Source organism: Cervus canadensis, chromosome 33 (genome assembly GCF_019320065.1).
Source record: "Cervus canadensis isolate Bull #8, Minnesota chromosome 33, ASM1932006v1, whole genome shotgun sequence".
NCBI lineage: Eukaryota > Metazoa > Chordata > Mammalia > Artiodactyla > Cervidae > Cervus > Cervus canadensis.
The window spans coordinates 10,258,164-10,271,751 of record NC_057418.1 but is presented as its reverse complement, the minus strand read 5'-3'; the positions used below and the strand labels follow the sequence as shown (position 1 = coordinate 10,271,751).

The 13,588-nt window shown below is 38.2% G+C and overlaps 1 protein-coding gene across 1 annotated transcript in view; it reads left to right on the top strand.

The window, feature by feature from the left end:
- MAP3K5 (mitogen-activated protein kinase kinase kinase 5) overlaps window positions 1–13,588 on the top strand; it is a 213,252-nt gene that overhangs the window by 117,765 nt on the left and 81,899 nt on the right. Inside the window, exons 9-11 of the mRNA XM_043456974.1 lie at window positions 3,958–4,117; window positions 6,725–6,878; window positions 12,760–12,867. Of these exons, the coding sequence (XP_043312909.1) occupies window positions 3,958–4,117; window positions 6,725–6,878; window positions 12,760–12,867 (422 nt within the window). The remainder of the gene's footprint in view (window positions 1–3,957; window positions 4,118–6,724; window positions 6,879–12,759; window positions 12,868–13,588) is intronic.

Sequence of the window (13,588 nt, the reverse complement as noted above, 5' to 3'; positions counted from 1 at the left end):
ATGACTACTGGAAAAACCATAGCTTTGACTATACAGACGTTTGTCAGCAAAGCAGTGTCCCTTCTTTTAATACATTGTCTAGGTTTGTCATAGCTTCTTCCAAGAAGTAAGTGTTTTTTAATTTCATGACTGTGGTCACCATCCGCAGTGATTTTGGAGCCCAAGAAAATAAAGTCTGTCACTGTTTCCATTGTTTCCCCATCTATTTGCTATGAAGTGATGGGACTGGATGCCATGACCTTCGGTTTTTATATGTTGAGCTTTAAGCCAGCTTTTTCACTCTCTTCTTTCACTTTCATCAAGAGGCTCTTTAGTTCCTCTTTGCTTTCTGCCATTAGGGTAGTGTCATCTGCATAACTGAGGTTATTGATATTTCTCTTGGCAATCTTGAGTTCAGCTTGTGCTTTATCCAGCTCAGCATTTCCCATGATATACTCTGTGTATAAGCTAAATAAGCAGGGTGACAATATACAGCCTTGATATAATCCTTTCCCAATTTTGAGCTAGTCCATTATTCCATATCCAGTTCTAACTGTTGTTTCTTGACCTGGATACAGGTTTCTCAGATAGCAGGTAAGGTGGTCTGGTATTCCCGTCTCAGAATTTTCTACAGTTTGTTGTGATCCACACAGTCAAAGGCTTTAGTGTAGTCAATGAAGCAGAAGTAGATGTTTTTCTGGAATTCCCTTGCTTTTTCTATGATCCAACAGATGTTGGAAACTTGTTCTCTGGTTCGTCTGTGTTTTCTAAATCCAGCTTGAACATCTGGAAGTTCTTGGTTCATGTACTGTTGAAGCTTAGCTTGGGGAATTTTGAGCATTACCTTGCTAGCATGTGAAATGAGTGCAATTGTGTGGTAGTTTGAATATTCTTTGACGTTGCCTTTCTTTGGGATTGGAATGAAAACTGATCTTTCCCAGTCCTGTGGCCGCTGCTGAGTTTTCCAAATCTGCTGGCATATTGAGTGCAGCACTTTCACAGCCTCATCTTTTAGGATTTGAAAGAGCTCAGCTGGAATTCCATCACCTCCACTGGCTTTGTTCATAGTGATGCTTCCTAAGGCCCACTTGACTTCACACTCCAGGATGCCTGCTTCTAAGTGAGTGATCACACCATCGTGATTATCTGGGTCATGAAGACCTTTTCTGTCTAGTTCTGTGTATTCTTGCCACCTGTTCTTAGTATCTTGTGTTTCTGTTAGGTCCATACTGTTTCTGTCCTTTATTGTGCCCATCTCTGCATGAAATGTTCCCTTGGCATCTCTAACTTGTGCTGTTGTCTGGGTTGGAAAGAGTTACCTTCTCAGTGTGCATTGCTAGTGCTAGGCATATAATGAGAGTTCAATAAAAAGGTCCTACCTTTCTCTGTTAAATAGCTGCTGCAAAATATAAAAACTATGATAGAAACTAAACTATTAAAAAAAATCTTCAATTCTTAGAAGTCAACCAGGTCTAATTAGAGCATTGTCAACATTTAACTTGCCTGAACAGATGATTGAATCAAAGAACTGGTATTTAAAACAGCAATGACATGCTGTTAATTGCTTATAAATTTTGCCAAATTTTTTTAAATAGTGAAAAATAGCCGGATAGCAAGGACTTGGTAAAAAGATAGAATCATCCATCAGCAATAGTGCTTTAATAATTTGGCTCTAGTGATCAAAAACCTTAAAAGTGCTATAGCCTGGGACCAAGCATCATACTACCTCTGAGACTCTATCCAGTGGAGATAATCCTAGTTATGAAACAAATATTATGTACTAAGATACTTATTCCTCTCTTCCTTGGATGTGTGGGTGGAGAGGGCTTGGAGATCCTAAATATAGAAAATTAGAGCCATATTCTTAACTCCAAACTCAAAAGAGTACTATCTCATGTAGAAACACGTTTCATACATCATGTGGAAAAAACATAAATGTTAATTCATAAAAGATATATAAAATATGAAGAGAGTCAATCTTAAAGGTTTAAAAAAAAGCATGTTTCCTTTTGTTCTCCATTACACTGGCAAAGATGTAATATTATCTATAATGTGTGCTCAGCCACTCAGTCCTGTCCGACTCGTTTCGACCCCGTGGACTGTAGCCTGCCAGGCTCCTCTGTCCATGCAATTTTCCAGGCAATAATACTGGAGTGGGTTGCCATTTCCTATTCCAAAGGATAGTCCCCACCCAGGGATCAAACCCACATATCTTGTGTCTCCTGCATTGACTAGCAGATTCTTTACCACTGTGCAACCTGGGAAGCCCACTACCCATAATATCAACACTAAAATGAGCATATCTCTATCCCCAACAAGTCCAAGTTGAGGATTTTATTACAAAGAAATAATTGAACAAGTGCACAAAGCTATGTGTACAAGAGTATTTATAGTAATAAAAAGCAGCTACCATCTGCATTTGGGTAAACAAACCATGACCCATCTGTATACTAAAATACTATTTGCCATTCAACAAAAAATACATTTTGTCCAAATGCTGAATGATTCAGAGTCGCATCATGTGACCAAATTATGCTAAGGCCAAAGTTAAGATGACCCTCATAGAGTAAACTTCTGGCATGCAAGAATAAATCTAAATTTTAATTTTAAAGCTAATATAATTTTACTGTTAAACACTTTCATAGTCCCTCTTTAAATGTTTAAATGGTCTGATGCTACCTTAGTCCTACATTCTTTGTTCTGAAAGTATGAAACAAAAAAAAGAAATACTCATTTTCAACTGAGGTTGACAGACACACATTTTTAGTATCTAATTTCCCCCCTACACTTTCTTCTTCCATTTATATTTGTTGTTTTTTTTTCTGTTCAGATAGGATATCGTAGATGTTGTTGCATACACGTGCAGTTTTTTTCCATGTCATGAAATTTTAAGGTGGCAAAGCTGTTCTCTTTTTAAATTATCATCACAAAATGTGAAGAATTCCCAAATGGACTTTTTCCTAAAATACTCATGGCTTAAGTGGAATTATATAATAAAAAGCAGCATAAGACTTTTTAAAGGTTGTTTCGTTTCATTAAAGCAAAAAAAAAAAAGGTAAATTCATGACTCTCAGAAAATATAAAAGATTCTATTTAATTCAGTGAACATGGAAACAGTAACTATGTCCTGTTTAAAGTGCGTTTAAGAAGCTGATGTGAGTCATTCAGTCACGTCTGATAGCGTGTGACCCCGTGGACTGTAGCCTGCCAGGCTCCTCTGTCCATGGAATTCTCCAGGCAAGCATGCTGGAGTAGGTAGCCATTCCCTTCTCCAGGGGATCTTCCTTGGAGATAAGGTAATCATAATTTAACAAAGAAATCTTACAATCAGATTTCTGAGTTTGATTTTTTTAAAAGCTAGTTTATAACCAGCCGGTTATAAATATTAGATATTGTTTCACTAGACAGAAATTATTTGGATATCTACTGAGCAAAACACAAATTCACAAGTAAACTTCTCTAAGTCTGAGATCATTTATTGTTGTTGTTTAGTGGCTAAGTCGTGACCAACTCTTTTGCGGCCCCATGCCTTGTAGCCCACCAGGCTTCTCTGTCATGGGGTTCCCCAGGCAAGAATACTGGAGTGAGTTGCCATTTCCTTCTCTAGGCAATCTTCTGACCCACGGAAGAAACCTGCATCTCCTACATCAGCAGGTGGATTCTTTACTACTGAGCCACCAAGGAAGCCCATATACCAACATATATAATAACTCTGGGATGATGTACATCAATGTGAAGTTGGCAGTTATTTGGAGCTTTTCAAATTGAAGGGAACTTATCAGTCTTTTTCTGTGTACCTTTCTGATTAGTCTTTTTTTCTTTTCTTTTACAATGAACTTAAGCCCTTTTAAGAATCAGAAACTTAACAAAGGTATTTTAATCTGAAAGGAAAAATGAAAGCTTGCTTTTTAATAAAGAAGTCAGCTCTGCCTGACTGTGGTGTGTTTGTAATGTTCTTTTTTCCTATTCATCTTCTAGGGGTGAAGCTAAGTAGCCTTCTTGGTAAAAAGGGAAACTTGGAAAAACTCCAGAGCTACTGGGAAGTTGGATTTTTCCTGGGGGCCAGTGTCCTGGCCAACGACCACTTGAGAGTCATTCAAGCATCTGAAAAGCTTTTTAAACTGAAGACACCTGCATGGTAATAGTAACCTGTTAGGTGTTTATAGAATTATTTTTTATAAAAGCTCCTATCACTTGTTTCTAAATGGTTAAATATGTTGGACTGACAACTAGATGGTTTTATTTGCTTAGAGACTGAAATGCACAATCTAGAGGAAAAAGTGACTGATGCTCATAAACAAAATGTTTTGATTGTAGGTTCTGATAACTTTAGACACAGGTGGTATCCGATGGCCGTCAAGCTCAGCCTTTCCGTCACACTGACCAACCCACCAGCTCAAGTTGGCCAGTATCTCCTACTTGATCATACACAGGCCTCCAATGTTACATGTGCGGCTCTGATCAGCAGATTCACAAGCTTCTATCTCAGCTTCCCGGTCTCTGCTCCAAACATGTGCCCTTCATGATCTAACCTCCCTCTTAGGACTCATATTCTTGAGTTGCACTTCTTTGTTACTTAGAGTTTCCTGACACTTTTAGATGTTTCATATATTATGTGTGTTTTTCTACTTTCAAATAGTTCTTGGGATGCACCCAAGTCTCATCACTATGGATGTAAGTAACTGGAAAGATGAAAACAAAATTCCATCTGCATTTGAGACTATTTTTAGTGCTAATTTTATTATGCATCTCATGTAATGATTGACTATTAGCTTTAAAGATTTTTAAAGGTTAACTGTGAGATATAGGGAACAAACATATGGACACCAGGGGGGAAAAAGGAGTGGGGTAAATTGGGAGATTGGAATTGACATATGTACGCTATTAATACCGTGTATAAAACAGATAATGAATGAGAACCTACTGTATAGCATAGAGAACTCTACTTAATGCTCTGTGGTAACCTAAATGGGAAGGAAATCCAAAAAAGAGGAGTATTTGTGTATGTGTAGCTGATTCACTTTGCTGTATGACAGAAACTGCCACAACATTGTAAAGCAACTATACTCCAATAAAAAATAAGAAAAATAAAGCTTACCTGTGATATCAAGAAAGGCTCAAAGCATCTCTGGACTCAGGCCACTGATGTTTTGTCCACCACAGTAGACGTTCGTGGCCTCTTACATCGTTTGGTCACATTCAGGTCTCCCTCATTAGCAAATGCTTCCCAGTATCACTCTCATAATGATCTTTCTAAAATGCATGTCTGAGCCTTCCCCTCCACTGAAATCTTTAAATCAGCATACTTTAATGACTCTTCACAGCCTAAGGGATAAAGTCCACCTCCTTGGTGTGGCAAAGAAGGTTTGCCCTCAGTCATTAAACCTCAGTCCTTGTCACACCCCTGGGTTTACACTGCCGTCTGTTTACACTGAACATGCAAGATTCTGGCTTTGTGCTGCTGCGTCTCACCACGCGATGGGCATCGTCTTCCAGCCCTCTCCTCCACCTGGGGAGCATTGGTGGGTCATGTCTGCTCCTAAATCCCACGCCAACCTAAGACCCTGCCCCTCAGCCAGACAGAAGATGGTGGATGTTGTTACATACACTTCTGTGTGTGACCCACTCATCTCCTGAAACTTTCTTCTTCCGTGTTTAGTCATATGTCTGCTGATACTACTCTATGACTTTTGTCAGTTTTATCTCCGTGAGTTAAAGCTCCATGGGCATTTATTTCATGGTGCTCAACGCCTTTTACATTTCTGTCTCCTTGGCCCTGCGTGCAGCTTGAGGACAGGGTTGTCCTGTCAGGAGCATGCTGACAGCAGGCATTCAGCAAATGACATGAAAATCAATGAACCAGTAAATGCACACACATCCCATGCGGTCAAATCGGTTGTTTCTTTATGACGACCATCCTGATATGAGGAGGAGGCTGGAGCGCAGATACAAAGAGTTTCAGTTAGAGGTCTCTTGGCCTTTGTTAACAAGAAAACAGGCATTATTTTGTGCAGTAGTGAAAACAACCACAAAACAATGTTTTGTTCCCATTAATTTAGTGTTAATTCCATGTGTGTAGTTTATACTTTACAAAGCGCTTGCATGCCCATTATCTCATGTAATTATCTTACTCCTCATATTTTCCTGACTTCTTCCTTCGAGGCACCATCTGTCTTGCAATTTAAGGATGTTCATATAATGCATATGAGTTGAGTTACTTCAGAGCAAAATAATATTTCTTATGATGGGTCTATTTAGAAAGACTTCCCAAGGGAACATATTTTAAAGCAAATGCATTAACACTTTCTTGAGTAGAATATAGGCATTACTTTATTTATTTTTTTAATTTTTAAGAAATTTATTATTATTTATTTATTGGGCCCCCTGCATTGTAAGTGCAGTGTCTTAGCCACTGGACCACCAGAGAAGTCACTAGGCATTACTTTAAAAGTCATGTTTTAAGTAGATGTTTTGCTCAGTCCAAGTTATGTAAGCTGTCTAAGCCTTAGTTTCCTCATCTTTATAATGGGGAAAAAATGGCCTACTTTATTGCATTTTTGTGAGTTTTAAATGAGATAACGTGATACTACATGATATGTAACAAAAAATGAATGAAGTTTGGTGACTTGGCTGGTATAATTATTAATGCCATGTTTAAATTACATTTACAGAGTAAGACTGGGATGTGTGGGAATAGGTAGTTCTAAATTTGCCTATTACAAATTTTATATCATTTAATTTTTAGGTACCTCAAGTCTATCGTAGAGACAATTTTGATATATAAGCATTTTGTGAAACTGACTTCGGAACAGCCTGTGGCCAAACAGGAACTTGTGGACTTCTGGATGGATTTCCTGGTCGAGGCCACAAAGACAGATGTCACCGTAGTTAGGTTTCCAGTAAGTACTCTTCACTTAACTCTAAGGACGTTTATGTTTTGTTTCCTTTATTTAAGGAACATCTTGCACTTGTGATTGTAACAGCATTAATGTGCTCCTTTTCATGCACAGCAAGTGAAGATGGTCATCTGGTTAAAATACTTACTTTCAACAAATTGGTTTGCTTTACCTTACTTTGAAAAATAACGGTCACAGTCAGAGAAATAAGATGCGTTTTCATGTTTTTGCCATGACACTTGGTAATTTCCTTTGATAATCTATGATGTGTGCTTTCCCAGGAAAAGATTATCTCTTAGCTCAAGAAGTCAAGATATCTCTTCAGATCAGATGAATGGGTGCTTTTAATTCATACTACAGTTTTGCTAACTTTGTCACCATCAATACCATCAACATTATTGTGGTGAAAAGTGTCAGGCTCCCCTGCATTGTTACTCCATCACTACCCCTTACTACCCATGTGGGTCAGAGTTAGATGTGGTGTTGCTTTTTACAGTGCTTTAGAGCAGGGATCCCCAACCTCTGGGATCTAATGCCTGATGATCTGAGGTGGAGCTGATGTAATAATCATAGAAATAAAGTGCACGATAGATGTAAATGTACTTGAATCATCCTGAAAGCTCCCCCCCTCCACCCCCCGCCCTACCACTTCATCCATGGAAAATGTGTCTTCCATGAAATTGGTCCCTGGTGCCAAAAAGGTTGGGGACCGCTGCTCTAGAGGATGGGAAATAATACTTCACAGGTTCTGGTCTGCAACTCACTATGCCTAGTTTCTATCAGATTGCGATATTTAAATGTATAACACACATACACACACTTTAAAAATACATTGTCCACCTTAACTGGTTCCACACCCATCCTGATAGTTCTTGGAAAATCATCCAAAGCGATGTAGCTATAGCATCCAATTCAAGAATTACTGGCAACAGACTGTATACACAGACTTCTTCCCACGTCAAAGTGATGCCAGAAATCTGTTTGAGCTCTGTAAGACTCAATCCTTCATACTCAGCGGTGGTGGCAACTCTTAATTCTTTTTATAAAATCTTGTTTTCTAGTGCTCATTGGTAGGATCAAATGTTTCATTTAATTAAATCTATCCCTGGCATTAACACATTTCTTTTGCTCTTGCTTCCAGAGGATGCCATAGCTCAGCAGGATCTTTCGTTGAAAAGCCTTTCAAACTATAACACTTCACTCTATTTTCTATCCTGGATAATGTGTAGCCTAGGAAAATACTTCTCTCAGAATGAGCTGGCAGCTGGCCTTTAGCTGGTGCTTTGATGATAGTAAATGTGGTCGTGAAAGAAGACAACACAAAGCTGAAGTATTTGATGGACTAAGAAAGTTGGCTATGAGAGGAAACCACTTATATTAGCGATTCTGAGCTAATTTAAATTACTTTAATATGAATTAGTTTGTCATAATGTGAATGTAAAAAAAAAAAAATCCAGAAAATAGTGAGAGAGAATTTAGGAGAATATAGGGGTGTGTGTGTGTGTGTTAGTTGTTCAGTCATGTCCGACTCTTTGCAGCCCCATGGACTGTAGCCTACCAGACCTCTCTGTCCCTGGACTTCTCCAGGCCAGAATACTGGAGTGGGCTGCCATTCCCTTCTTCAGGGGATCGTCCCAACCCAGGGACTGAACCCATGTCTCCTGCATTGCAGGCAGATTCTTTACTGCCTGAGCCACCAGGTAAGCTAGAATATAGGTGTATACTCCAGGAAAGAGAGGCTCTCTTAAGCAAGAAAGGGACTATAAGCTCCCCAGGCAAATATTAACTAATTTGATTCAATTAAAAGTTCAAATTTTTGGTCATCTTAAAAAAAAAAAAAACCCACCCTAAATATGGCAAATGCTAGAAAGGGAGAGAATATCTAACACTAACGCTGCAAAAGGATCAATGCACCCAATATGCAAAAACAAACAAACAAACAAAACAGCTCCCACAAACTGATAAGCAAAAGGAACAGAAAAATGGTCATAATCCATAGTTTTAACTGCTCTTGAACAATGAAAAGGATGGACAATTCATAACTGCCTTCTTTCAAAAACAGTAATCTCCTGAGCCAACTGGAGGCTACCATTTAAGATGTCAGTTTCAATCCCATTCATTCTGCTTCACTCACTGCCCTTTCTTACCCAGCCCACTCACTCCAACCAGGGAGTTTGTTGCCCACCTTCTATTGCGTAGAGAAAGGCAAGCTTCTAGAACCTGTGGGCCTATGTCAGTCACTGTAACTATTCATGTCCTTACAGTAGCGTCTTCTATAGCCCACACTTGTGAAGGCTGCATTAGGTCTTGATTGGGGTGATTACCTTGTCCTTCATTGGAAATGGGTTGACCAGGTAGCTTATATTAGAAAATATTATTTAATTGGTTCCCTTTAGCTCACTATCACATCCATTCTCATGCTTCCAAGAAATAGTGATGACTCTGGGCAAAAGAAAACAGACCAAAGTTTCTTTGGAAAATGAAGGATCCTACCATCATTTATTATTATTTGGGTTCAGTTTGATTCATTCTTTCTCCTCACCTCTCTTCAGTGTACGTTTTCTTTCCTTCCTACTTTGAAAAGCTAGGAGACCATCAACCCATCTGATAATGTCAGGTGAGAGGAAGAGGAAGTGGTACTTTCACGGTTTCTATAGGAGCTTAGTATGTGCCTCTGCTTAGTGTCTCCTCTTAGAGTCTGCAGGCCTTGCTGTCTTCCTTTATACTTCAGAATTTATCAGTTAATTGTAATGTTAATTGATATAAAAGACAAGAAACTGAAAGCAAGAAAACATATACTCCCAAGCGAGTTGTATTTAGCTGGTTTCATCAAATTGCATCCTTTTCTTGTCTTTAAACAGCCTTTCTGTGAGATCCACAAGGCATGCTACAAATTCCTCACATTTTGCCATTTCAACAGCAGTTCAGAGGGCTCAGCAAGCATTTGTTGTTGTTCGTTCGCTCACTCATGTCCAACTCTGCAATCCCATGGAATGCAGCACACCAGGCTTCCCTGTCCTTCATCTCCCAGAGCTTGCTCAAACTCATGTCCATTGAGTCAGTGATGACCTCCAACCATCTCATCCTCTGTTGTCCCCTTCTCCTCCTACCTTCAATCTTTCCCAGCATCGGGGTCTTTTCTAATGAACTGCGGAAGAGTGGCCAAAATATTGGAGCTTCAACTTCAGCATCAGTCCTTCCGATGAATATTCAGGGTTGATATCCTGTGGGATTGACTGGTTGGATCTCCTTGCAGTTCAAGGGACTCTCAAGAGTCTTCTCCAACACCACAGTTCAAAAGCATCAATTCTTTGGAGCTCAGCCTTCTTTATGGTCCAACTGTCACATCCATACATGACTACTGGAAAAACCATAGCCTTGACTAGACAGACGTTTATCAGCAAAGTAGTGTCCCTGCTTTTAATACATTGTCTAGGTTTGTCGTAGCTTTTCTTCCAAGGAACAAGTGTCTTTTCATTTCATGGCTGCAGTCACCATCTGCAGTGATTTTGGAGCCCAAGAAAATAAAGTCTGTCACTGTTTCCATTGTTTCCCCATCTATTTGCTATGAAGTGTTGGGACTGGATGCCGTGATCTTTGTTTTTTGAATGTTGAGTTTTAAGCCAGCTTTTTCACTCTCCTCTTTCACTTTCATCAAGAGGCTCTTTAGTTCCTCTTTGCTTTCTGCCATAAGGGTGGTGTCATCTGTGTATCTGAGGTTATTGATATTTCTCCTGGCAGTCTTGAGTTCAGCTTGTGATTCATCCATCTAAGCATTTCCCTTGAGTACCTTGAGGTACTCTGCATATAAGCTAAATAAGCAGGGTGACAATATGCAGCCTCAACGTACTCCTTTCCCAATTTGGAACCAGTCCACTGTTCATACTCGGTTCTAACTGTTGCTTCTTGACCTGCATACAGGTTTCTCAGCTGGCAGGTAAGGTGGCCTGGTATTCCCAACTCTTTAAGAATTTTCCACAGTTTGTTGTGATCCACACAGTCAAAGGCTTTAGCGTAGCCGATGAAGCAGAAATAGATGTTTTTCTGGAATTTCCTTGCTTTTTCTGTGATCCAACTGATGTTGGCAATTTGATCTCTGGTTCCTCTGCCTTTTCTAAATCCAGCTTGAACATCTGTAAGTTCTCGGTTCACATACTGTTGAAGCAATCATTAGACAATAATAATTGCAACCAGTTTTTTTTCCTTATCTCAAGATAGGTAATGCATAGTTTCGATTTTATCTGTTAGAACTATTTGAGACAACAGTAACGCCATCATTTAAGAAGATAGGAGATAACCTGTGCTGTGTTTTTCTAACGTTAGATAGCATGCTCACTTCTTTAGGGGACAAGGAAAGTTCTAGTCCTCAGTGGAGTGTCTTGGGTGCTGTTTTGGGAAACTATTTTATTCCCTATTATTTATTTTGATTTCACAAACACTGGGATACTCACATTTGAAAGCACTGTTTTTACCAAACTAAGATTGAAAAGTAATGATTTTCATATTAATCAGTGCCACTTAGTTCTCTGTTGATAGGAATTTGGACCTTGATTCACCCAGCATGTTTCTGAATCAGACTGTGTTCCCCAGCGAGCTCTTACTGTTTATTTGTGGCATATGCTATCTTATTTTCATCACCAGAGCCTGACCAAGAATTCTTTATGCCCTTAAGGTTTTTTTACCCTTGATTAAAGAAAATGTTGTCTTTCTCATCCCCTTTTTCTAATTCTCTGTACCTTAACTTGAATAAAAAGAGCTGTTCCATTTTCTCTGGTATTTTATTTTCTTCCCAAATATTCCTACTTAAGACCACACAGGAAATTTGAGCTGAGTAGGTGCCTTTAAGTGTCTGTACAAAAAGGTAATATCTGTAGCACCTTTGAAATCAAGGTAGGTGTGGCATTTCAGTGTTATTTGCTCCTAATATGATATGCTAGTAATAATGTAAACATTGTCCAGTCCTTTGATGGAGACTCTCATCCCACTTATCATATATCCTCAGATACTCTCCAAAGTAGGAGCTAGTTTTATTTCTCTCTTTTTCTCTCACAAAGCTAAATATATCATTATTGAAGATACTAGTTTTATCTTGGAGGCAGTGCAAAAACATTTTTATTATTTCATACAATTATGTCCATTTCTTTGGCTCATATATAAAACTCCTTCAATAATAGTAAAAATCTTTTCTCAATCCATTTACAAGGGTATGAAAACCATACTACTACATCTTTCTGATAAGGTGTGGCCACAAAAAAATGTAAAATAAACATGTGATAGTCTATAAATGGAATCTTATGTACATAGAATTATTTGTTCTTCTACCACACTGCTGCCTTGCTTTGACACATTTACATTTATAGAAATTGATTATGAGAAAAGAATCTGAAAAAGAATATGTATATGTATAACTGAATCACTTTGCTATACACCTGAAACGTTGTAAATCAACTATACTTCAATAAAAAAATTAAAATTAAAAAAATAAAAAAAGAGAAATACATTCTGTATTGATTGTAAATAAAATAAAAGCTTTTAAATGTGTGTGTGTGTGTGTATGTATATATATATATATATATATATATATATAAAATTAGTAGAGTCCCTGGGAATAGCGTAACCAACATAAGGACTTCAAAAATTTATTTCCAGTTTCTTTAGCAGTGAAAAGTGATGCATTATTGGAACTTATGGTAACTGTTTAACACCATGAATTGCTCAGAGGCCTCATAGGATAGCAAGAATCCGAAGTTAAAACAGTTTTACTCCAGCTTTGGACTAAGCCTTATGTGTTAACCTCTTGTGTCAGTGCAGGGTTGTTATAACAACTCTAAATGGCTTAAATCTTAAGTCAATAATACTAATTTCTTTGCCTTATGTTTTGAAGGTATTAATATTAGAACCAACCAAAATCTATCAACCTTCGTATTTGTCTATCAACAATGAAGTTGAGGAAAAGACAATATCTATTTGGCATGTGCTTCCTGATGACAAGGTAAATTGTGCAGTTATTAAGACAAGAGCATTAGTAGTGAAAGATCTGATACCTTTTGGCATTTATATATTCCAGCAAATGTCTGTGTTAGTTTAGAAGAAGTAGCTTCCTGTGTATTTATTTTGGCATAGATGTATTTAGTAATATAAAATTTGTTAAATTTTGGTTATGGATTTCACCCAATAAAATATAATTCTGCTGTTTGGATTTTTATTATAGATGGCATAGCCATCCAAAGGGCACTCAAAATGGCACTATTTTTTAAAAAATAATAATTTTATTTATTTATTTATTTTTGGCAGCAATTACTTGGGAGGTTGTTCGTGTTATATTAGGGAATTGTGATTTTGCAGTTTATAGTAAGAAATTTGATCTGGTCCCTATTTCTGGCACAGAGTTCCTAAAACCCTTGAAATTTCCTGAATGCTGAGATGACTTTTGTTATGTTATGTTGCTGAGGTAGTACCCCGAAAACACCTAAGGATGGAGCCTGGTTGCCAGGGAAACCAGCCAGTAGTTTGGAGGATTGAAACTGTCATTCCCATATCCTGACCTCTGGGAAGGGAGAAGGGCTGGAGGTTGAGTCATTGACCAATGACCAATGATTTAATCAAACATGCCTATGTAATGAAGGCTCCAGAAAAACCCAAAAGGATGGGGTTCAGAGAACTTCTGGGTTGGTGAATACTTGGGGATTTGGAAAGATGGGTATATGTGGAAA